Source organism: Onychostoma macrolepis, chromosome 08 (genome assembly GCF_012432095.1).
Source record: "Onychostoma macrolepis isolate SWU-2019 chromosome 08, ASM1243209v1, whole genome shotgun sequence".
Taxonomy (NCBI): Eukaryota; Metazoa; Chordata; class Actinopteri; order Cypriniformes; family Cyprinidae; genus Onychostoma; species Onychostoma macrolepis.
In genome coordinates this window covers 1,349,866-1,376,266 of record NC_081162.1, presented here as the reverse complement: position 1 = coordinate 1,376,266, position 26,401 = coordinate 1,349,866, and the positions used below count along the sequence as shown (strand labels likewise).

Sequence of the window (26,401 nt, the reverse complement as noted above, 5' to 3'; positions counted from 1 at the left end):
CGAGGGGTGAAAACTTTTGAACAGAATGAAGATGTGTATATTTTTCTTATTTTGCCTAAATACCATATTATTTTTCATTTAGTACTGCCCTTCAGAAGCTACAGAAGATACTTGCGTGTCTCCTAGAAGACCAAATAAGTTCAGTTTACGCCGCTCTTTAAATTCAAAAAGTCTTCACCTCCAGGCTCTTAATGCATGGCTTACTTTTGAACTATTATTTTCTTTTCTGGACTATATGTAAATATCTTTTATGTGAAATGCCTTATTCAGGTCAGTACTAAATATGCGTTTTGTATGATCGCTCTTATTTTGGTAAAATAACTAACATTTTGCAGATACTGTGAAATTGACCACAACTGATACAGTATGTAGTGAATAAAGCATGAGTACTTGAGGTTACCCTGATTTGCAGTTGAATGTGTGCACAGCAGTATGTTTAATTAAATGGCAGTGGTTTTTAATGTGAGATGCATGCATTTATTTTAAGGTTGTTTGTAAACACTACCCTCGATAACTGCTTTTTGTGCTCTGCAGGTATGAGTATAGTGCTGGTCGTCGCAGAGGGTGAAGTATTTGTAAATGACGCAGAAATCCAGAAGTCGGCCCTGCAGGTGATCATAAACTGCGTCTGCGCTCCAGACAAACGCATCTCTAGCATCGGCAAGTTCATCTCTGGCACCCCGCGTCGCCGTCTGCCGCAGACCCACCGCGCCAGCGAGAGCGTCCTGGTCAAGATGTGGAATGTGGTTCAGTCGAACAATGGCATTAAAGTCCTGCTGTCCCTGCTCACCATCAAGATGCCCATCACCGATGCCGATCAGATTCGCGCTCTGGCGTGCAAAGCCTTAGTTGGGTTGGCACGTAGCGCCGCGGTGCGACAGATCATCAGCAAGCTCCCGCTGTTCAGCAGCGGACAGATCCAGCAGCTGATGAAAGAGCCTGTGCTTCAGGACAAGCGCAGCGAGCATGTGCGCTTCTGCAAGTATGCAGCAGAACTCATAGAGCGAGTGTCTGGAAAGCCATTGCTGATCGGCACAGATGTTTCCCTGGCACGGCTGCAGCGGGCTAGTGTGGTGGCACAGTCGCGCATTTCGTTTCCAGAGAAGGAGCTTCTGTTGCTTATTCGGAATCATCTTTTGTCTAAAGGTCTCACGGACACAGCGACAGCACTGACGAAAGAAGCCGAGCTGCCCATGGGGCTGCATGCTCTGGCTCACACTAGTGTGCCGCCATTCACTCCCGTTTCTGTCGCGACGCCTCCCGCTCCTGCCGCCGGCATCCCACGGACTCCTCGGCTCACTAACGGAGTCGCGGCCCGTCTGGGTGGCCACACCCCCCACGCACTTCCTCATCACCAGCCCCGCCCCTCCACCTCACAGGCCCCGCCCCCTCCACCGCCTGCAGTTTCCCATCACAGTAATGGCTCTCCGCTCATCGGACGCATTGTGTTCTCGCGGGAGCGGCAGTCACCGTGTGCAGCTGCGGGAGGGAAGAAGCCAAAAGTGTTGCGGCAGAAATCTGATCATGGTGCTTTCAGCCAGAGTCCGGCCATGAAAAAGCAGCTGGACAGACATCTGCCCTCTCCACCAACTCTAGACAGGTGTGCTTCCCTTCATTCGTTTCATACCCAAGTTGTTATGCAGCACATAAAATATGGTAAACAGTTCTTACTTGGGATAGGCACTATTATTTCTGAACACTGAAAGCAATGTGTAAAATCTGCTTTTGTAGCACTTGATGCTTTCCATATCCTTTCGAAGAAATCCCACATTTAAAACATGAAGTTTTGGGGGGACAATCATATTTTGTCAGTTGAGTTTGGTGTTAATGTATCATGTGTTCTCATTTCCAGTATCATAACCGAGTATTTGCGAGAGCAGCACGCCCGATGCAAGAACCCAGTGACGACATGTCCTCCCTTCAGCCTCTTCACGCCGCATCAGTGCCCAGAGTCCAAGCAGAGACGCCAGGCACCCACCAATTTCACTCCTCGCCACACACGCAGGGTCGTCTACCCCAAATACGGAGGGGTTGATGGAGGCTGTTTTGACAGGCATCTTATCTTCAGCAGGTACAGTTACACTGATGCTTTGTTCAGATATGAAAATATGTCATGAAATAAAATGTGAAAATATGAGTCGGTCAGTAGTAGGGATGTAACGATTACCGGTTTGACGATGAATCATGATAAAATTCCCCATGGTTAGTATTACAGTTTCATATATTAAGTATCATTAAAACCGTATTCGATTACCGTGATTTGAACAACTCAGGATTAATAAATATAAAGCAGAGTTTTCAGTAACCGTCTCACATGCGCACAGCATGCAGAGTAGTTTCATTTTGCATGAAAACATGGCGGAAAGCTGCGACGTTTTAACTCTTGTGCGACCTTATGGACATTTTTGTCCTTTTTCATTTTTTATGTATTTTTTATATTTTATGTTTATCGTTTTGCCTGTTAATGCCAACTGCATAAATTTTGGCACAGGTGTGTGTCTTTATTGGAATTTAAATATTTCACCCTCATTTCCTTTAATAAATCTATTTTACACTAGGTACAAAAAATAGTTCCTCTCAGGACATTAAGGACACACATGTTTTTTTATCCCAGGGCCATTTAACCAGATGGTGCCATTTTCTTAGGTTTGGCCTGTAAAGCAAATACTCACATTTTTCCTATTTTCTGCTTTTGCTGTATTATAGAGCCAGTTGGATAAATTATGCAGCTATAATTGTGTGGGTGTGTTGGTATGGATGTCAGAGTGTGGTTTGTAAGTGTGTCCTAAAAAAAAAGTGTGTTTGCCAGCGGAGCTTTGCTGGAATCTAATTGGAAATGTTTGGTGCTGCACCCAAACTAAATCTTACTAACAGCTAGTTTTTTTAGATCAATCTCAAATTTGGAACGCAACTTTAGATTTATGGCTTTGCTTTTCTTGCAATTTTTTTAATTGCTCATAAATAATTTTCATTAACCTAAACCTCTAACTTTAAATTTTTTACAACTTTTTTTTAACTTCAACAATCTGTCAAGGATCTTCTTAAACATTTGAAGCTTAGGAGTACGTCTCATTTTAATGACAGTTTTTGGACATGGACATTTTTGTCCTGTGTAACATTTTTTTTTTTTTTTTTTAAATTGACGCACAAGGGTTAAAATAGTGCTAAAGGAATTAAACAAATTAATATGAATGAACCTCTGAAGGTTTTGACTGTCTTCAGAAAAGTATCAATGGCATTTTTCATCTTCACTCCATGTAATACCTAATAAATCCGTATTCTTAATCGCAATGCTGCTTAACTGGGAAACAGCTGTAATTCTGCTGCTCCATCAGCGCCACCTGCTGTCAGAGAGTGGATCTACAGAGACTCACATTCAGCCTGTGTGCGGCTTCTGTCTGGACAAAATACCGGATTTGCAAGCCCTGCTGTAAATTTTGACTGGTTGATTTTAAAAAAAAAAAAAAAAAAAAAAAAAGCTTGCACACAATATTGATAAAATACATATAATCATTTATTAATCAATTATCATTTTGACTCGACCCTTTTCTTTATTTAAAGGTTGAAATGTGATGTCTACCCTTTTATGAAACCTTTTCAAAGTTTTATTTGAACATTTCCTACATGTTAGATCAACTTTTGTCAGTCATGTTGTCATTTTAAAATCCGGGCAAACAATCATGTTTTGTTTGTTTTAGTAACTTTATTTGTTGTTTGTTGATTTTTAAATATGAAGCTTGGTGAAATGATTGTGTCAATACCTTTTTAACATTTCCAGCACATTTTAACAATACCGTGATTATTTTGGTCACTGTAATCGTGATAAGAAATGTTCATACCATTGCATCTCTAGTCAGTAGCCAAGTCCAGCACTGTCCTAGCTGTATTGTTTGTTAATGTTGTTATTAATGAGTTGAGTTCTTTTGCTAATCTAATGCTGTTTGTGACCATGTGTCCAGGTTTCGGCCGATCTCTGTGTTCAGGGAGGCTGAGGAGGATGAGAGTGGCTTCATGTGTTGTGCGTTCTCAGCACGAGAGCGTTTCCTGATGTTGGGCACGTGTACCGGGCAGCTCAAACTCTACAATGTGTTCAGTGGACAGGAGGAAGCCAGCTACAGCTGCCACAGCTCAGCCATCACACATCTGGAGCCCTCCAGAGTAAACGCACACTCACTCATTCATGCATCTTGAGTTCTTGAACTTTCTTGGCCCAGGGCTCTAATACAACAACATGCATGGTGTAAAAAACAAACAAACAAAAAAAAAAGTTAACCTAACTCAGAAAAAATAAGGCAACCTATCGCACTTAACTCAACTAGCAACCGACAACTTAAAAACTTAAGTTCATCTAATGAATAAAAGTCAGTCTACTGGGTGTTAAAAGATGTGTCAGAGCAACCAAAGACTTTTAGCATTTAGCAATGCTAATCTTTCTTTTAGATTTTGTTTATTTTCAAAGCCTTCTACATAATATGGGCGGTATTTGCCTCTTAAAACTAAAGGCAAACATTTATGCCAATAGACAAATGCATTAAAGAAGGTGCAATGAGATATACATATATACAGTACCTCAGCACACGATTCTCAACCATGGTGAGGATCATCAAATTGTAAAACAGTAAAAATATTAACTCTGATCCACATGACAGCTAACTGACAGTGACAGCAGCAGCAGCAACAACAACATAAATTAAGCCAGTAAAATTGAAAACATTGATAATATTTTAATAATTAACATTAAATGTTTTCAAGCTGAAATGCATGCTGGGAACCTGTGCAGTATTGTTCAATGTAAAATTATTTGTTCAGATGACAATTTGAAAAGTTGGGAGAACGTTTAGGTATGTTGTGAACAAATATTCAAGTATCTAAGTAAGGTAAACAAAACAATCGACATGTTTAGAGTATTTTTGTTCCGTTCACACAAATTAAACTGACTTCTCCTCCTCCTAAAAATTCTTTGTTCAGGCTACTTTTTTACATTAGTTAGTAGAACATTTGAAAGTTCCATTTTTTTTTTAGAGTATGCTTTTAGTTGTGCTTTAACACCTTTCAAAAAGTACCCTGGCTATGATAGATTCTCCCTGATGTTGCATATGAGTTTTGTGGTTTTATAGTTGGCCTGTAATTGCAGAATATAATGGTATTTGATTGGCATGGTCCAGTAAGGCAGAGCTTGATACGCTTTGACAGTTCAAGTGATTCATGCACTCTCACCCACATCAGCCATTAGTATCAAAGTTTGCAGTTGTGATTGCTGTGTAAATGCGTTTTTGTGGTAGATGCTGATATATTGTCTGTGTGTCAGGACGGTTCCCTGCTCTTGACTTCAGCTTCCTGGAGTTATCCTTTATCAGCACTGTGGGGTATGAAGTCCGTATTCATCATGAAGTGAGTCAGCATGCCCATAAGTGATTAACCAATTGTTAAAAACTTGAAATTCTTCTTCTTTTTTTTTTTGATCATTGATCACCCCCTTTTTTTTTTTTTCTAGGCATTCATTCCTGGATGATCATTATGTGGAGTTCAGCAAACTCTCTCAGGACAGAGTCATAGGAACAAAAGAACACATCGCACATGCAAGTCACCCTTTTACCATTACTTTCGCTTGAACACTTGACTCAGTTTTGTTTGTTTTTCACTGACCCTCTGATTTAGAATATAACCGCATATAAATGCAGTTTTTATGATTGTTAACATTTTGCAGATTCTGCATGGTGTATGTAACTTTATGACCTCAACTGTGTTTAATATGTTCCAGCCTGTGAGCAGCTTTGTCATTCATCTTTGTGTATTTCTGCAGATATATGACATTCAGACTGGACAGAAACTCCTGACGCTCAATAACCCTGACCTAGCCAACAACTACAAGCGCAACTGTGCCACGTTTAACCCCACGGATGACCTGGTCCTGAATGACGGTGTCATGTGGGATGTCCGCACCTCTCAGGCCATCCATAAGTTTGACAAGTTCAACATGAACATCAGCGGTGTTTTCCATCCCAATGGTTTAGAGGTCATCATCAACACAGAGATTGTATCCTTTTCTGCTCCGCACTGGCTGTGGCTTGTTATTTTGTGTGTGTTTTTAATGTTGTTTGTTTTCTGATTCTTCTGTTGTTAATGAGGTTTTAGATAATTTGGTAATTACTTAATTAACAATGGTTAATTATTTATTGTAGAAAAGGGTGCTATCGATTTGGAGAAGTGTTACTGGGATACATGAGATTAAAGCTTAAATGGTGAACCTCCTCTTGCATTGTTTCTGAAGCTGTTTGCTTTAACCTCACGCTCCAGTGGGATTTGAGGACGTTTCATCTTCTTCACACAGTACCAGCACTAGATCAGTGTCGGATTGTCTTCAACAACAATGGAACTGTCATTTATGGAGGTGAGACACACACACACACACACACACACACACACACACACACACACACACACACACACACACACACACACACACACACACTGCATTGATAAAGTATTCAAATCACTTCCTTTTTTCTCATTTTGTTTATGCTTTTATGCTTTAATTTAAATTACATCAATCTGCACTCCATGCACCATAATGACAAAGCAAAACACAGATTTGTGAACTTTGCAAACTGGAAAAGTCAAACTGAGATGTCACATTGACATAAGTATTCAGACCCTTAATTCTTGGGGTAATAAGTACTTGTTTGAGGCAGCGTTTACAGCCTCTTTTTGTTTTTTTGTAGCTGCTTTTATACTCTTGGGTTTGGGGATTTTTCTGCCATTGGTCTCTGCAGATTGTCTCAAACCCTTGTCAGGTTGGATGGTGACCTTCAGTGGATATTGCCAGATCTTTCTAGAGATGTTTGTTTTGGTTTGGTTCGAGTCTGGGCTCTGGCTCAAGGACATTCAGAATCATCCCCAAGCCACTCCAGTATTGTCTTGGCTTTCTCAGGGTGATTGTCCTGTTGAAAGGCAAACCTTCAGCCCAGTCTGAGGTCCTGAGCACTCTGGACCAGCTTTTCATTATTCATCTTTGTAATTTGCTGTGTTCGGCTTTCCCTCTATGATGACCAGTACTCTGGTTCCTGCCAGTGGTGCCTTGATTCCTCCAGAGATGAAGCTTGTTGGTTAAACAGTTCAGACTCCCTTTCATCAGACTAGAGAATCTTGTTTCTCACAGTTTCCATATTCCAAGCAGCGTTTCACTTCTCTTGCGCTGAGGGAGAGTCTTCCGTCTGGCCAGTTTGTGACAGCCCGGATTGGTGGAGTGATTCAGAGATTGTTGTTGTTCTGCACGTTTCTCCCAGCTCCACGTAAGATCTCTTGAGATAAGACCTCTTATTAAGGTCCTTCTCTGCCGATTGCTCCGAGTGGTGGTCACACTCGGTGAGAAGAGGCGTGCCATGTCTTAAATTCAAATTCATTTTCTAAGTGTGTTCACACTCCAACAGCAGCACCGAGCTGTGTCTCCAGAGGCTGCTCAAGATCCTGCCAGGTGTTGTGATGATGCTGCTGATCTGACTTTTAATGCCCTGCTCTTCACAGTTGAATGTGTTTATTCTGTAAATTGCATACTCTCTTGCTTCGGATGAAATGTCTTCTGCATGTTGAGGTATTCGATGTCGTGGCATATTGCTGATGTTCTGGAGTGTGTTGTAGCTATGTTGCAGGCTGATGATGAGGATGACATGATGGAGCAGCAGATGAAGAGTCCATTCGGATCATCCTTCAGGACCTTTGATGCCACTGATTATAAACCCATTGGTATAACTATCTTCATTCTCTCTTCTCTCCATCTCAGTATGTGTGTATATATATGTATGTGTGTATATATATGTGTGTGTGTGTGTGTGTGTGTGTGTGTGTGTATATATATATATATATATATATATAGGTTTATATGCACTTGTAAAGGAATTAGACATTTGTCTTTGCAATGGAGAGACACATTTATAATGGTCTGATTAGTAGCATGGCACATGCTTTGAAAAAAAAAATCAACATTTTACGTCAGTTTCAAATGTAAAAAGCTGATGAAGATCTTGATGATGGTCTGTTTGCTTTCTCAGCCACCATTGATGTGAAGAGGAACATTTTTGACCTGTGCACAGACACTAAAGACTGCTATCTTGCTGTCATTGAGGTATGGTGTATTTTATTTATTTTTTTTTTATTATTATTAATTCTATTTAGTTAGCTAGTTGTGTTATTCCAATATTACCTCAACTCTGGGACTTTGTACTTTAATTTTAATTTAACTTTTTCTTGTTCAGTTTAACAACATCGTGTAAAAAAATGTAAATATCATTACAGAACTAAATTCTACAAAGCTACCATTCTACTTTTATTTGAACACTACATTCATGTCATATATTTATCTTGTACACCAAAACTCTGTGTTTTATATATGAATGTGTGTAACAGAATCAAGATTCAATAAATATGGACACTGTGTGTCGGCTGTATGAAGTCGGTCGCCAGAGACTTGCTGAGGAGGAAGAGGATGAGGAAGATCAGGTGAGACTGATGCAAACCACATCATTTGTTTTAACCGTTTCTGTGTAGCAAACTGAATTCTTCACTCATTAATTGTGTGCTTATCAAAACCATTTTAACTGTTAGCTGTGAAAGCTTTTGACCAGTCGTTGCAGTGTAGCCTAAATTATTAACATGTAATAAGAGAATGTAATGACCTTTGCTATCAGTGGTTGTTCTTTATGAAAAATAATATAGTAGGGATGCACGATATTATCGGACTGATATCAGAATCGGCCAATAATGGCTTTAAATGTAAATATCAGCCTGATATGAAAAATTATGCCGATATGTCTTGCCGATAAGAGGAATTGGTTAACTCGCATGCGCTCAGGGTGTGCTATTGATTAGATCACATCAGCAGTGTGGCTCATTCTTGAAGCAAAGTTTTCTCTGAATGATAAAACTCTTTTGGATCGCTGCATTTAATCTGTGAAAGAATGACGCGTTCGGTGTGTAATAGATTAAACAGTAATAGCCTCCCCTGCGTCCTAATGCCCGTTCGGTAAGCAGTTTTAATCTGTAGTGGGCGCTGTTGGCCTACTTCTAATTAAATTAAAAGTAAAATGGCCTACACAAATAACATTTAGACTGTTTCTGATTAAATAAAGCAGTAATTGATGTCAGCATATATATTAGTTTGTTTATAGTTATTTTTAAAGCTTCAATGTACTGTCAAAAAACCTTCATTATTGTTTATTTAATTCTAACATAAGTTAAAAACATTAAAAATAATTAAGAATTTGTCAATTAAAAATATTTTGCTTGTAATTTCTGCACAGGAGAGACTTGTTTCCAAACAAAAATAAATGTATCGGTATCGGCCAAAATGAGTTGAAAAATATCGGCATATCAGCAAAAATCCAATATCGTGCATCCCTATAATATAGGCTTAAAAATTTATGAAACCAATATATGTAAAGCATCTCTACAGAACGCAAGTGTCATTATTCAGCTCAAGGTGTGCACTGAGAACCAAGTATGCAGTGAAAGACTTGATGTTCATTTTAGTTTGACCACCTTCACCATTCTTTTGAAAGAATTTAAAATGAAAATTTGCAATGTCTACAAAAAGAAGCCTTTTCTGCTTGTGAAATGCACTGCATCGAACCACTCAAACTATTAAATTCCAACTAGGATCTTGTTGAACATAATTGGCTTCAGCTGTTACTTCTGATGCTGTGATTGTTCAGAAGCTTATGCAGAGCAGCAGGTGCTACACAGAGCTGCAACAGTTGGACAGGTCTAGTTTTTCTAGGAATAAGGAATCAGGAATAAGACCGTCTGCTCTTCTTACATCAGCGAGGCTGCTCACTTTAAACTTAATCATAAAACATTTGTTTCATTCAGGAGGAGGATGACCAGGACGAAGACGACGATGATGACTCCGATGATGACATGGATGACATTGACACCGACCCGCTGCTGGCAGAGCTGGAGAACGAGAATAACGGAGAGGAAGAGGAGGAGGAGGATGGCGAGCAGGATTTCTCTCCGTCTGATGATGAGGAAGTGGCTCGCCTGCTGGATGAAGAGGCGGACGATGATGATGATGATGACGATGATGACGACGAAGACGATGATGATGACGATGATGAGGATTCTGATGACAATGAGCGAGATGTGGAGCTTGTACTAGACAACAGTGAGTGACACACACACACACACACACTGCTCACTGCAGAAACCCCACGCAAAACGTTTGATTTTTATATCACACATGAGCTCAAAATAACATGAAATTATTGAAACACAAATTATTTTAAGTGTTACAGTTATGTCTGCATTAATATGGAATTTAGCACCAGTAACTTACAAACTACTTGGTGTGACCTTAATTAACTAATTAAGCAAGTCACTGGGAATCACATTTTCTTAAATGAAGACTAGCTATCACTAATAATTAGGGCTGTGAGATATGACGATATACAGTGAGGAAAATAAGTATTTGAACACCCTGCTATTTTGCAAGTTCTCCCACTTAGAAATCATGGAGGGGTCTGAAATTGTCATCGTAGGTGCATGTCCACTGTCAGAGACATAATCTAAAAAAAATCCAGAAATCACAATGTATGATTTTTAACTATTTATTTGTATGATACAGCTGCAAATAAGTATTTGAACACCTGTCTATCAGCTAGAATTCTGACCCTCAAAGACCTGTTAGTCTGCCTTTAAAATGTCCACCTCCACTCCATTTATTATCCTAAATTAGATGCACCTGTTTGAGGTCGTTAGCTGCATAAAGACACCTGTCCACCCCATACAATCAGTAAGAATCCAACTACTAACATGGCCAAGACCAAAGAGCTGTCCAAAGACACTAGAGACAAAATTGTACACCTCCACAAGGCTGGAAAGGGCTACGGGAAATTGCCAAGCAGCTTGGTGAAAAAGGTCCACTGTTGGAGCAATCATTAGAAAATGGAAGAAGCTAAACATGACTGTCAATCTCCTCGGACTGGGGCTCCATGCAAGATCTCACCGTGGGGTCTCAATGATCCTAAGAAAGGTGAGAAATCAGCCCAGAACTACACGGGAGGAGCTGGTCAATGACCTGAAAAGAGCTGGGACCACCGCTTCCAAGGTTACTGTTGGTAATACACTAAGACGCCATGGTTTGAAATCATGCATGGCACGGAAGGTTCCCCTGCTTAAACCAGCACATGTCCAGGCCCGACTTAAGTTTGCCAATGACCATTTGGATGATCCAGAGGAGTCATGGGAGAAAGTCATGTGGTCAGATGAGACCAAAATAGAACTTTTGGTCATAATTCCACTAAACGTGTTTGGAGGAAGAAGAATGATGAGTACCATCCCAAGAACACCATCCCTACTGTGAAGCATGGGGTGGTAGCATCATGCTTTGGGGGTGTTTTTCTGCACATGGGACAGGGCGACTGCACTGTATTAAGGAGAGGATGACCGGGGCCATGTATTGCGAGATTTTGGGGAACAACCTCCTTCCCTCAGTTAGAGCATTGAAGATGGGTCGAGGCTGGGTCTTCCAACATGACAATGACCAAGCACACAGCCAGGATAACCAAGGAGTGGCTCTGTAAGAAGCATATCAAGGTTCTGGCGTGGCCGAGCCAGTCTCCAGACCTAAACCCAATAGAGAATCTTTGAGGGAGCTCAAACTCCGTGTTTCTCAGCGACAGGCCAGAAACCTGACTGATCTAGAGAAGATCTGTGTGGAGGAGGCCAAAATCCCTCCTGCAGTGTGTGCAAACCTGGTGAAAACTACAGGAAACGTTTGACCTCTGTAATTGCAAACAAAGGCTACTGTACCAAATATTAACATTGATTTTCTCAGGTGTTCAAATACTTATTTGCAGCTGTATCATACAAATAAATAGTTAAAAAATCATACATTGTGATTTATGGATTTTTTTTTTTTAGATTATGTCTCTCACAGTGGACATGCACCTACGATGACAATTTCAGACCCCTCCATGATTTCTAAGTGGGAGAACTTGCAAAATAGCAGGGTGTTCAAATACTTATTTTCCTCACTGTATATCGGATGGACGAAATAAAAAGTGTATCGTTTATTTCGTGGTGTCGCAAAATACATTGTTTACGCTAATACTTTTTAATCATTTGGATGACTGAGATCTTTACACACCATGGGGCGTGAAGGGGAGACGGAACCAGAAGAAAACGAGGAGCTCGTTCCTAAACGAGGGACTACATCTGTAGCATGGACACGTGTTTTTAAGCACTGCAGTTTTAAGACAACCGATTTTAAGCCGTTGAAACACAAACAACAGAGCTATATGCGTGCGCCGTCTCTGTTTCTGTGTGAGAGGACCGCGCTTTTCTTTTCTTTTTTCCACTTTATTGCCTTTGAACAATTCGATAAACACACTTATATGCGTCAGAATCCCCGTCTTGGCAAGTATCCTCATAAAGACAGAGATTTAGGTCTTAAAAGAGAGAAAACAGCTGAAAGAGAAAACGCATATGTAACAGTATTGGATCCGGACTTCAAGGGGAAGCTGTCCAATATTCGTTCATATTAATCATAAATTAACATTCATATTAATCATAGCACATTGCTAGAAAATCTCTCACTGCTCTTGACTAAATCACTTTTGTAACTTTAATAAGAAGAAATAATAATAAAAAAATTATATTTATATATACATGTATAGAATCTATACATAATACACGTTTTAATATCTATCATAGATGGATATAATTAACACAGTGAAGACTTAATTTACACACTGTATGTAGCGTTTCTTATTTATTGTAGTTTTTTGTCCTATTGCTTGCAATTAGTTTCTTATCCTTATTTCATCACTGTTTATTTATTTTCAGTGAGCTTGAGTTTTTTTGTTTTGTTTGTTTGTTTTGTCTATTTTTAGGCATGTATTAGTTTGATATTGACATTGGTGACAAGGATTATGAAAATTCTATGGTATCAAAGATTTTAATATCATAACTTTTTTTAAAAGAAAAAAAATTGCGTTATGATGTATACCGTTATTGTGATATAAAGTTAGTCATATCGTGATATAAGATTTTGGTCATATCGCGCACCCCTACTAATAATATATACAGTACATGGTGAATTATGACGTAAATGACACAACCAGTTTGAATATACATGATTTAAAGGATAGTTCACCCAAAAATGAAAATTACTCAAAGATTTACTCTCCCTCAGGGCATCCTAGACGTGTCTGACATTCCTCTTTCAGACGAACACATTCAGAGTTATATTCCACACTGTCCTGTCTGCTCCAATCTGTATAATTGCAGTGAATGGTGCCCCTGTTTCTGAATCCAAAAAAAGTGTATCCATCATAAAACTACTCCACACGGCTCCGGGGTGTTAATAAAGGGCTTCTGAAGCCAAACGATGCGTTAGTTTAAGAAAAATGTAGATTCTTAAAACTTTATAAACTGAAATGTGCAGCTTCCGGTCGCTCAAGCAGGCACGTTCACGACGAGGCGGTCGAGCGTATGACGCAGGCGTAACGAAAGGTGTAACGTAAGCTTCGGGAGAAGCGTGTAATCTCACGAGAACCAAGTTTTATATACAGCTCAGGCAAACCAAGTGAACAAGTAAATTGTTTCTGTTTTTATTAAAATGGTGCGTTCGTGTCGATACCCAGGATGTTTAAATGAGTTGCTTTCTCCTCTGTGCGTCTGCGTTCGTCACTCTCTCCCCGGAGCTTACATTACACCTGCGTCATACGCTCGATCGCCTCGTCGTGAACGTGCCTGCTTGAGCGACCGGACTCTGCACATTTCAGTTTATAAAGTTTTAAAAATCTACATTTTTCTTAAACTAACGCATCGTTTGGCTTCAGAAGCCCTTTATTAACACCCCGGAGCCGTGTGGAGTAGTTTTATGATGGATGGATACACTTTTTTTGGATTCAGAAACAGGGGCACCATTCATTATTGTATACCAACAATATATTATAATGCTTGCCTTTTCTTATTAAACAGAACCGTTAACTCTTGCACCATCAGCATTTAAAAAAAAAAAAAAAATTGTCATCAGCATTTTTGATCATTTTCACAAAACTTTCATGGCTCACAGAATATTTTGTTTTATGAATATCTGAACGTGCAATGTATCAAAAGAATGAACAGAGCTTGTGCTTTAAAAAATAAATTAAATACCAATGAAAACACAAAGCCAGAAAAATTCCATCAATGGCAGGGAAAGTGTTAAAAAGGCCGTAAACTAATGGAGAGGGAGAAAGGGAGCTTGAAACCTAGAAACAAGTTAAAGATGAACTTCCATGGCTTCTCTGCAACGATTCTCAGTGGCATCAAAATAAAAGCTCTGCTTTCCACAGTTTAGTTCATACATTTCTGTGACTGCACCATCAAAGTCATTCCAGTAGGAGTTATTTTGCAGCACACTGGTTTCACTGGTGTTCAAGGTGGTCATGTGAGTTCACCGAGCTGACCAGCAGAAACACTGTCTGGTTTGAATGACTTCTGTGTGAGCTGTTCTTTATACAGCGGGTAAAATAAGTATTGAACACGTCACCATTTTTCTCAGTAAATATATTTCTAAAGGAGCTGTTGACTTGAAATTTTCACCAGATGTCGGTAACAACCCAAGTAATCCATACATACTAATAAGTTCAGAAATGAAGTTATGTGTAATAAAGTGAAGCGTCACAGAGAAAAAGTACTGAACACATGAAGAAAGGGAGGTTCAAAAAGGCATGGAAAGCCAAGACACCAGCTGAAATCTCTCAGTAATTAGAAAGCAATCCTGCCCCTCGTCAGTGGAGATGGATATTAGCTGCTTCAGTCCCAACAGCTACAGAACCAGGATGATGAAGATGAAACGAGGCTGACAATGATCCCAAACGCAGCCAAGCAAACTCTGGACGGGTTTCAGAGAAAGAAAGTAAAGCTGCTAGAACGGCCAGACAATCACCTGACTTCAATCCAATAGAAAATAAGAACTAAAGGTCAGAGTTCATAGAAGAGACCCACAGATCCTTCAAGATGAGCAACGCATGCCGCTAGTTTCTCCTGCAGGAGCGTCTTGAAGCTCTCGTTACCAACAGAGCCTTTTGTACTAAGTATTAAACACATTTCAGTAGCTCAATACTTTCCCCTGTGTCAGTCCATTTTATTACACAGAACTTCATTGTTTTGTTCTCTTTGTATGTATGGATTACTTGAGTTGTTGCCGACATCTGGTGAAAATGTCATAACAGCACCTTTACAAATATATTAACTGAGAAAAATGGTGACGTGTTCAATACTTATTTTACCCGCTGTACATCGCGATGCTAGTGACAATGAGCAACAGGCCTGTTTGCATGTCAAATCTCGCTGATGTGTCCGCACTTATATCATCCAAACAGAAAAACGTATCTTCGTTGCTGGTAACATATTGATCAACCAGTATTGTTGACGGCTACTGTTAGTGCGCTGGAGTGACACTAAACACTCAGCATGTGGAAATCCTGTGAATACATTTAGAGACGCAACTTCCTTCAAAGCACTGTGGTTGAGATTATATGTATTCCTCCTTCACTTTTGGCCTGTAGCAGGTGATAACAGACACAGATTCTAATCAATTATAAGAGCGGACTCTGACGTTGACGGCTTATACAGCATCAGCAGCTGTTTGCTGTCGGCGGTGACAGTTTCTGACGTCCTTCCCCTTCATGTTTGTTTCATTTCTTGCATGCTCTTTTTGCTGCTTTTCTTTCGTTGCCGTCATTTGTTTTCTTGCAGTTGTTTTTTTTTCTGACGTTGTTCTGTTCTTCCTGTAGCAGACAGCTCTGATAACTCAGACCTGGAAGATGATATAATCCTTTCCCTGAACGAGTGATCCTCAAGCGCTCAGCCCGTCTTGAAGCTCAGTGAGAAGATCTGAGAGAAAGTCACAGGATGGCAGCAGCTGATGAGTGTCAGGTCGTGGTGTGGATGGTCCATGTGCACGCTGCTCCAAAAATGACATCTATGGACCTGCAGGAAAATTGTAAACAAACATAGTTTTATATAAGGACATCTCATATGAAACGAATGTAATTTGTCTGATGTTTGTTTTTGGTAAAGTTCTTTCTACAGCGTTGCCCTCTTTGAATATCGGATCATTTTTAAAGAACTGTACTGATGGATTGATGGAACAACACTTGGCACATGTGCACCCGTGTTGCATTCATACATTAGCGTGTTTTGTGTTGTTTGACCGCTGTCTAGAGGAGTTCTGGGTAGCTCCGATACACTCTTTGCATGCGCAGATATGTACGTCTGGATGTATGTATGCTGTCGACCTTTGACCTGCCCAGCACTCCTCAGGTGATCCCGAGTTTGATTTCATCTAAACATCTGAAAATCTAGTTGCTTAGACGTTTAGTTCATCCATTTTTGCTTTTTGAATGGTAGTTTTGTTAGCCATTGCATCGGTTTCATTTTACAAGAAAGCGCTTTTAAGGCCCCTTTTGTCGGCTGACTGATTGGATTGAGATGTTGCACCACGTTTAATGAGCAATAATTTCTGTTGACTTCTAAATTCACGTAAAGGACTGAAGGCCTGTGGTACCGCTGACCTGTGCTCAGATCTGCAGCAGCGTTGGCTTGTCTTTGGGAGGAAGTTAACCGTTGCACTTGCAGATGCACCTGTTTGCTTCTTAAACTGCATTTCAAATGAAGTTAAACATTTTTTAGCATCTGTGTACAGCCTCCATTTACTTTTTGGTTTAACTTTTTTGTTCATGCCTTTCCAAAAGTAAAGATCTAAGGCAACATTGTGTACAAAATGTATTAAAAATATTTTTACTATAAATGTTATTACAATAAACCAGAGTAAATTGTTGCTTTGTCTTATTCATTTTTTGAGTGACAGATTTGTTAATCTAAGGGATGTCATTGTCATCAATCTCTGTTCACCATACATCTGAAAATACTACTTTAGTTACTTTCACTCTCAATTTGGCTAAAACCTTTGCCTGTTGTAGTTTTATCTGCCTGTATCTCTTGCATTTAATTCACTCAACTTGTTTTAAGGTCCTTTGGACTTTTGTACTAACAAAACTAGACACAACCCCAAACAGGCGATGCTGACTATGTATTCAATTATTTGACACTTAAAATTGCCTTGATTTTTATTTTTATTTTTTTCATAATTCAAATATGAAGTCACATTCATTTTAAAAATATGTGACCCTGGAGCACAAAACCAGTTATAAGGGTAAATTTTTCTGAGATTTATACATCTGAAAGCTGAATAAATAAGCTTACCATTGATGTATGGTTTGGACAATATTTGGCTGAGATACAACTATTTGAAAATCTGGAATCTGAAGGTACAAAAAAAAAAAATCTAAATATTGAGAAAATCACCTTTAAAGTTGTCCAAATGAATTCTTAGCAATGCATATTACTAATCAAAAATTAAGTTTTGATATATTTACGGTAGGAAATTTACAAAATATCATGGAACATGATCTTTACTTAATATCCTAATGATTTTTGGCATAAAAGAAAAATCAATAATTTTGACGCATACAATGTATTTTTGGCTATTGCTACAAATATACCACAGCGACTTAAGACTGGTTTTGTGGTCCAGGGTCACATATAGGCTATATAGCAAGCAAACATTTCACCCAAATCAATTCAGGTTACATAATATGAAACAATGCATATATTGTTCAGAATGTCACATTCTACTGGGACACCTGTGTGAATTTCAGGGGAACTGAGTACCTAAGTATGGAGAAATGAAGACCCATGACATTTACATTTAGTCATTTTGCAGACGCTTTTATCCAAAGGGACTTACAATTGGGGAATACATAAAGCGATTCATCTTGAAGAGGTAATCAGCAGATGGGAGTGCTCGCAACACCAAGTCTCAGGCATTGTTTAAATAAGTACAAGCTAGCAAGGAAAGGAATAAATAAAGAGAAAGATGGTTGTTTTTTGGGGGGTTTTTTTCTCCCACTGAAACTGATTCTTTCACCAGTACAATCAGGGGAAAGAACAAAAGCGCTGTCTGCTAGCTCATACAATGTATACCTGTCGCAAAGCCTAGAAATATTATGCCTTTTAATTTTTTTATCAGCTGAAAATTTGTCTAAAAGGAGTACATTTTCAAGTTAAGTGTTTCACCTGAACCAAAACCAAGTGGAAGCCTTTGGCCAGTGGCTTGTGCATTTTACTAGCAGCATTATACATTTTTTAGTGCTGTCAACAATTGATCGCATCCAAAATAAGTTTTTTTTTTTTTTTTTTATACATATGTTTGTGTACTGTGTATATTTATGTGTATATAAACGCACACATACACTGTATATATTTTAAAAATATTTACATGTATATATTTATATTCATATTTATATTATATATAAATATATTGAATATATAAACATTACATTTTTCTTAAATATATATGTGCATGTGTTTGTATTTATACATAATAAATACACACAGCGCACACACATATTATGTGAACAGAAACTTTTATTTTGGATGCGATTAATCGCAATTAATCGTTTGACACCACTAGAATTTTTACAAAAGTAGACAATGTGAATAATAATCATGAACTACTCTGAAAATAAATTTTGCATTTTTATGTATAGATTTGGTATAGCTTTAGTAATCATTCATCGTGCATGGGAAAAGTAAATTAACTCTTGGCTTTCGAAAGAAAGATTGCTATCAAATAGCACAACTAGGTTCCTAACTGATGACGAAGAATTAGAAATAGACTCAATAGATTAGTAAATTAGTTAAAATGATTTTTAGGCAGTTAACTAGAAAACTTGAAAACCTATTACAAAGTCATATTGCAGTGTACAACTGAAATATTGTTGTATTACTATAATGAAAATTAGATTTTTCTCATTACGGTAATGAAATTTGAGGGCAAAGACATTATTGTAAGGCCTACAATTCATTCGCTGCCACATTGATGCCACTGGCTCATGCGGTCATTGCAAATCCTCAAAGCTCTCACAGGACAAAGACTGTGCAGTCTCTTTATTTTCCTGTGGTGCAATAGGTGGAGAAGAAAATGACTGCAACAACATAACTTGAGAGCGGAATGTAATGGAAACAATGTACCTTAGGTACATAGTCTAATTTAGGTCAGAATAAGACTTTAACCAAACCAGGAACAAAATCCTTGTGCAAACTCACTGTTAAAGCCTGTTGGTCACCATTGTGTTTAAGAGATGTAAAGGCCATTAAAAGAAACAGCTTTTGAGTCAGAAGCCTCTCAAGGGCTGACTCACTTTGATCAAACAGAGGCTCTGTTAAAGTCTTCAGAGCCGATAGGTTTCATGAAGGCTCACTGTGTCAGGGTTGGGGGTGAAGGGATGAAGCGAGGACTCAATTGTGCAGAGTCGATGGGGAAATAAAACAAAAACTAGCCCATAAGGGAAAACAGGCTGGCAACATGACTGGCAGGGCAGGACACAAGGTGTACAGACGTCAACAAACTGGCACAGGACTGCAAACACAAGGAGAATAAATAGGGAGCAAACAAGGCAGGTAATGAGGGAGGACAGGTGAGGCAAATAAACCAATAATCAGATAACAAGAAGGGCGGGGTCAAGACAATAGACGTGAGAGCACATGGAACAAAGAAACAAACATAAAAACAGCCATGTGCTCAATCAAAAACAAAAGCAGGGGTCTGTACCATGATAGTGGCTGAACAAACTCAGGGTTACAAGATTAGTTTTGAGTTGACAAAACCAAACCAGTCCAATCCGGCTTTGTTGGTACCATGAAGCTTATCATCAGCTTTCTCTGTCAACTTAGGCTTGATCCTGAGTTAATGGAGTGTATGCACATGAATGTGTGACATCAGTAATGAGCAGCCAATCACATGCCTTAAACTGTGATTTACCTCTCGTGAGAGAGTCAGTACGATTCACTACCAAAGATTAAAAAATTGAACAATATGAAGAATTTAAACATTTACACACCAAGATGAAACGATCTATCCATGAAAGAGGAAAACTTAAAGAAAACATCATTTATCAAAGTAAAAGTTGTAAAGTTAGTTTATAGAGTTGATAATATTTATAGTTAGAAAAACACTTAAAAATCTAAGCTCATATGTAGCCATGTTTAAAGCTTTTGATTGTAAAACTTATTTATATTGCATATTATCTATGTTTATATTAATTTAAAATAAAGGCTTAGTAATTACATTAAACTAAGCTGGCTTGTGTAATGGATTACTGTCAATCATCAGATACTCCTGTCCACCCTCTCATCACTGGGCATCACTGGGATTCCACTTCGCTGGTTTGAATCCTATCTCACTGGTAAGTCTTTCAGGGTGGCCTGGGGTGGGGTATCCATAGCACATCGACTGGTCACTGGGGTTCCTCAGGGATCGGTGTTTAGACCCCTCCTCTTCTCCACATACACTACATCACTGGGTCCCATCATACAGGCACATGGATTCTCCTACCATTGCTACGCTGATGACATACAGCTCTATCTCTCTTTTCAACCAGATGATCCAACGGTAGCTGCAAGGATCTCAGGTTGCCTGGCGGACATCTCGGCATGAATGAAAGAACATCACCTTCAGCTCAACCTGGCAAAGACTGAGCTTCTTGTCTTTCCTGCCACTCCGACTCTACAGCATGACTTCACGATCCAGTTAGGTTCATCGACAATAACCCCATCAACTTCGGTCAGAAATCTTGGTGTAATCTTTGATGACCAGCTGACCTTCAAAGACCACATTGCAAAGACTGCTCGATCTTGCAGGTTTGCACTACACAACATCAGAAAGATCAGGCCCTTTCTGACAGAGCATGCTGCACAACTTCTTGTCCAGGCCCTTGTCATTTCTAGGCTGGACTACTGCAATGCTCTTCTGGCTGGACTTCCATCAAACACAGTCAAACCTCTACAAATGATTCAGAATGCGGCGGCACGACTGGTCTTCAACGAACCCAAAAGAGCCCATGTTACACCTCTCTTTATCTCATTGCATTGACTACCAGTCGCAGCTCGCATCAAGTTCAAGACACTGATGCTTGCATATAGAACAACCACAGGCTCAGCACCCGCCTACTTGTACTCACTATTAAGAATCTACATCCCCTCCAGAAGTCTGAGATCTGCTAGTGAGCGACGCCTCGTGGTACCATCACAGAGAGGCTCAAAATCACTCTCCAGAACATTCTCGTTCACCATTCCTGGCTGGTGGAATGATCTTCCCACCCCTATCCAGAGTGCTGGATCCCTGTCAATCTTCAAGCAACAGCTGAAAACTCATCTCTTTTGACACTACTTGACTTCATCCTAAACTTAAAAAAAAAAAAAAAAAAATCTCTTTCTCTTTATTTATTCCTTCCCTTGCTAGCTTGTACTTATTTGAACAATGCCTGAGACTTTGTGTTACAAGCACTTTGTCTGTCTGATTGCCTCTTCAAGATGAATTGCTTATGTATTCCCCAATTGTAAGTCGCTTTGGATAAAAGCGTCTGCAAAATGACTAAATGTAAATGTAAATGGATTAAGGGTATAATAATTATATAAATAATATAAAATAATTATAAAAAATAATCATCTCTAAAAATCAGATACTTTTATCTTTAAAAATGTTTTACTATGTAGCATCCGTTAGAGTCCTGTAGAGTAAGAGAAACTGGAGGAGTGGCTTTATTGCATCAGAGATGTGTCACTTTGCTTGAAGCTGATTGGTCAAATTTCGGTTTGAGATCTCTAAACCAGAACATAGCCGGCCACGGAGCAGGTTACCTGTGGAGTGTAAGTTACTATGGCAATGAACACTGCTAAAAGCCAAACCACTTTCATGGTACCTAAAACCCAGAGTTGGTGCAAACTAAACTGAAACTTACCTGGCTAGCCTGCTAAACCGGCTTCATGGTACAGTCCCCAGATGGCCAGCAAAACAATCACAAGCCATGTGCTTGAACAAAACAAGACACGAACACACAGCTAATAAGCTAATAGTACTAACCGGGCAGTGAACGGTGCACATGGCAATTTGTTCACCAGGACAGCAATATTCTCCACATCAGTGCATACAGCCTTCTAGTGGAGAGAACCCTAGCACCCTTAATTGCAGAAGAAAGACTCCAGTCAAGTCGAGAGCCCTGTTTATGGGTCAATCTCAATGTTTCCACATTCTCATTTGAGGATTCCAGACTGTACAAACCTGAAACAACAGGTCTTTTCTGATGGGGATCACCTAAAGAGGTGCCTCCGGGTGAAAAACCAGATTGAGAACCAAACTTGAGATAGCAACACCATTGTGCCCCTAGCAGAAGATGATCTTTCAATTTCAATTTTCAATTCAATTTCAATTTGATTAATGGAAAGGCATTAAAGCATGACCTCAGCCATGCATGTGCCAGATCCTCTATACAAAGCGGCGGTGGATACAACAGAGAGAATCAAAGAGGACACTGAGCTGTTCACTCGCAGGCGAATCAGACTTGTGCTCTGAGGGTGCAACCTCCATTCTCCGGGCCTCAGCCTGTGTCATGAAAGAAAATCCAGTTTCCAGCAGTGCACTGCCCTCAGCAACAGAAACTTGTTTTGTGCCCACATATGTCACAAATGCACTCCCCACCGGCACCGATTTTTGCGGGGTGATATGTCATACTGTTTGTCCTAAAAATAATGCAGCAGTTGAGAATGTCTGGAAGAATCCAGCTTAATGCAAGCAAGATTGCCAACAGACATGTGACAGACAGACAACCGTGCCTGCATAGAGTATTAGTCTGTACCACTAAAAACACAGCCTGCTGTCTCTGCAGTAGAACTTCCAGGAATTCATTTTCTGTCCCAGTCCTTGCAAATGAGATGATCAAGAAAAAAATGTCTTGATGCTGACATACCAGCTCCTCGAGCTGCACTAAAATCAGACAACTGTTGTAATTTGAAACACATATGCCCGGGAGAAATTGCTTCTTGAAGAAGAAAAAATCGGAGGGGTTTATCAATCGGTGGCATATCAAGGTGCAAAATTCTGAAAGCCAACCCCACAGTGTAAATAAATTACGTGACTGGCTAGCTTGCAGATTAGCTGTTATGGCTCTAAAATAAAATAATTACTGGACCCCTATATACACTGAACAAAATTATAAACGCAACACTTTTGTTTTTGCCCCCATTTTTCATGAGCTGAACTCAAAGATCTAAGACTTTTTCTGTGTACACAAAAGGCCTATTTCTCTCAAATATTGTTCACAAATCTGTCTAAATCTGTGTTAGTGAGCGCTTCTCTTTTGCCGAGATACTCCATCCACCTCACAGGTGTGGCATATCAAGATGCTGATTAGACAGCATGATTATTGCACAGGTGTGTCTTAGACTGGCCACAATAAAAGGCCACTCTAAAATGTGGAATGGTATCACACAGCACAATGCCACAGATGTCGCAAGTTTTGAGGGAGCGTGCAATTGGCATTCTGACTGCAGGAATGTCCACCAGAGCTGTTGCCCGTGAATTGAATGTTCATTTCTCTACCATAAGCCGTCTCCAAAAGTGTTTCTGAGATTTTGGCAGTACATCCAACTGGCCGCACAACCGCCGACCACGTGTAACCACACCAGCCCAGGACCTCCACATCCAGCATCTTCACCTCCAAGATCGTCTGAGATCAGCCACCCAGACAGCTGCTGCAACAATCGGTTTGCATAACCAAAGAATTTCTGCATAAACTGTCTGAAACCGTCTCAGGGAAGCTCATCTGCAGTTCGTCGTCATAACCGACTTATGGACAACGAACACAGGTGCATTCACAGGACCATCACCTCATGTTGCAGCATGATAATGCACGGCACCATGTTGCAAGGATCTGTACACAATTCCTGGAAGCTGAAAACATCCCAGTTCTTGCATGCCAGCATACTCACCGGACATGTCACCCATTGAGCATGTTTGGGATGCTCTGGATCTGCGTATACGACAGCGTGATCCAGTTCCTGCCAATATCCAGCAACTTCGCACAGCCATTGAAGAGGAGTGGACCGACATTCCACAGGCCACAATCAACAACCTGATCAACTCTATGCAAAGGAGATGTGTTGCACTGCGTGAGGCAAATGGTGGTCACACCAGATACTGACTGGTTTTAGAGTGGCCTTTTATTGTGGCCAGTCTAAGACACACCTGTGCAATAATCATGCTGTCTAATCAGCATCTTGATATTCCACACCTGTGAGGTGGATGGAGTATCTCGGCAAAGGAGAAGTGCTCACTGACACAGATTTAGACAGATTTGTGAACAATATTTGAGAGAAATAGGCATTTTGTGTACATAGAAAAAGTCTTAGATCTTTGAGTTCAGCTCATGAAAAATGGGGGCAAAAACAAAAGTGTTGCGTTTATAATTTTGTTCAGTGTATTTTGTGAAGATAGATTATTCATAATGTGCATTTTACCTACCAGTACCACACAGAAATGACAACTGAGAAAATCAAGCTGAATTTAACGTTTTATACATTTATTCATTTGTTTTATTTTTTATTTGAAAAGGTGGATCAAAGTGTCTTAACTTTTGAATCTTCAGTCTTGTTTTGGTTACCTCTTCTCTGCCCGTGTGGATTCCCTCTACATCTGTGTATCACGGGTTCAGTTACTGTGGGACAAACAACGTTTACTAGGCCACTGGGTCACAAATATCAGATTAAAGCAGCCCAAATGCTCTTGTAACGTTTCCATGCGATTGTGTAACCAGCTCTATCTGCATCAGAAAAAAGTCAAAAAAATTCCAACAGCCAAAACACTTCGAAACACTTAATCGTTGAAATTACAACTTTACAATGGTAGATAGTGACTCAAGTAACATCTTCATCAAAGCACAGAGATCATTCACCAAAATGAGGAGAACAATCAAAGACCCTTTCAGATCCGTCTGGACCTCCTTGAGTCACACAACACTAGAATGATTTAACTAGAATTTCCTGTCGTGTGTTTAATATGTAGGTTGTTTCTGTTGCAGTTTTCTCTGTCCAGAAGGTCAGTTTGATTGCATTTGTAGGGTCTTTGTTGCGTTGAGGATTTGTTTGTGTCACATACCTGTTAAGGACTCATTTAGCAATAACATGGCAGACCGCTGGGTAAAGATGTCCATTTTTCTATTTTCCTCCTCTTCTTTTTGTGTTTTATGCAGTTTGTCCACTGGACAGCCACACCAGAGTTCACGAGCCGGATAGACTTCTCTGTTGAGCTTCCCAGCTGAACCGCGTTCACAGACTGTCTGTTTGCTTTGCTCCGTGCATCCAGCGTGTGTGCCCTTGAGCTGTGGGTGTGTGTGATCTGCGTTTGTGCGCCCTCATTGGCTCCGCTGAAGGATGCACTCACAAACCAGGAAACAGAAGCAGAGCTGCCTTACATAATACCTCATGCTGAGGCCGGGGCCCCTTCAGGTGGGTTCACGACGGCCCTCTGCACCGTCCCCTGCTCTAATTCTTTTCTGTCTGTGTACCATAAAACATGTTAAAGCAGTTTGTTGACAGCAGCTTATTTTAACATGTATTTTGCTGAGAAGTTTCTATTTCGAATCTTGTATTTTATTCCACTTATTCCATGGAACAGAAGCACACTAAACAGGTAAGATTTGTACCCAGTGCTTTGTGAGCCCTGTATTCGGTCATGAGGCCCCATATTGAGTTACATGCCCTACTTGCATATGGAGTAGGTACATGGTTGATGTTGCTCCATTCACACAGGACACGATTGGTCCAATCAGGTGCATTGCAATCCTGTGCTGCTTTACTCAAGCCTGTGATTACCCAAGCAAAATGCATTTTCAAGAGTAAGAATGACATTTACATTGATTAGAGCTATTGTGTGATTGATTGTACAAATAATTAAAACAAGAAATCAGAGCTACCTTTTTTTTTACAGATTGCTGGAAGCTACAGAAAATAGAAGCAAATGGATTGCTGCAATTTGCAGAAACAACTGGAATGTGGATTTGCACTTGCCATTTCATGTCATGCATGTTGAATTTTGTGGTAAAATCATAGGTTATATATTGTCTTGACTAGTCATCAGTTAAATGTCTTGCGTCTTATATTCAACTGTGTTTTGTCAGCATTTAGTGTTCTACAAAGGGGTTTGTTTTAGCCAAAACAAACCCGGATTTACTGGGTGGTTACTCCACAAAGATAGAGTTTTTAATAGACTATCTGACAGTAATCTAGATAACTAAAAGGTTTGACAAAATATATTGAAACAACGAAAAACATTGGTGCTCTTTAATTTTGCCAACAAATTCCATCCCATCTTTTGCATTGAAAATAAGGCCTTTCTTTCTAAGAAAACTGAATTTAATAGCAGAATACAGGAGCTCATATAATCAAACAAATTATGTAAAAAAATAAATAAATAAATAAATAAAAGGGTTATGTAAGGGAGCCAGTGGTGTGTCAA

The 26,401-nt window shown here is 39.7% G+C and overlaps 1 protein-coding gene across 1 annotated transcript in view; it reads left to right on the top strand.

Moving 5' to 3' along the window:
- Positions 1-16,828, top strand: part of LOC131545654 (DDB1- and CUL4-associated factor 1) — a 36,832-nt gene extending 20,004 nt beyond the window's left edge. The window contains 12 exon segments of the mRNA XM_058784681.1: positions 535-1,600; positions 1,853-2,071; positions 3,960-4,158; positions 5,309-5,391; positions 5,495-5,579; positions 5,804-6,037; positions 6,298-6,391; positions 7,639-7,743; positions 8,049-8,122; positions 8,404-8,496; positions 9,865-10,159; positions 15,783-16,828. Coding sequence (XP_058640664.1) covers positions 535-1,600; positions 1,853-2,071; positions 3,960-4,158; positions 5,309-5,391; positions 5,495-5,579; positions 5,804-6,037; positions 6,298-6,391; positions 7,639-7,743; positions 8,049-8,122; positions 8,404-8,496; positions 9,865-10,159; positions 15,783-15,841 — 2,606 coding nt within the window. The 3' untranslated portion in view covers positions 15,842-16,828.
- The last annotated feature ends 9,573 nt before the right edge of the window (positions 16,829-26,401 follow it).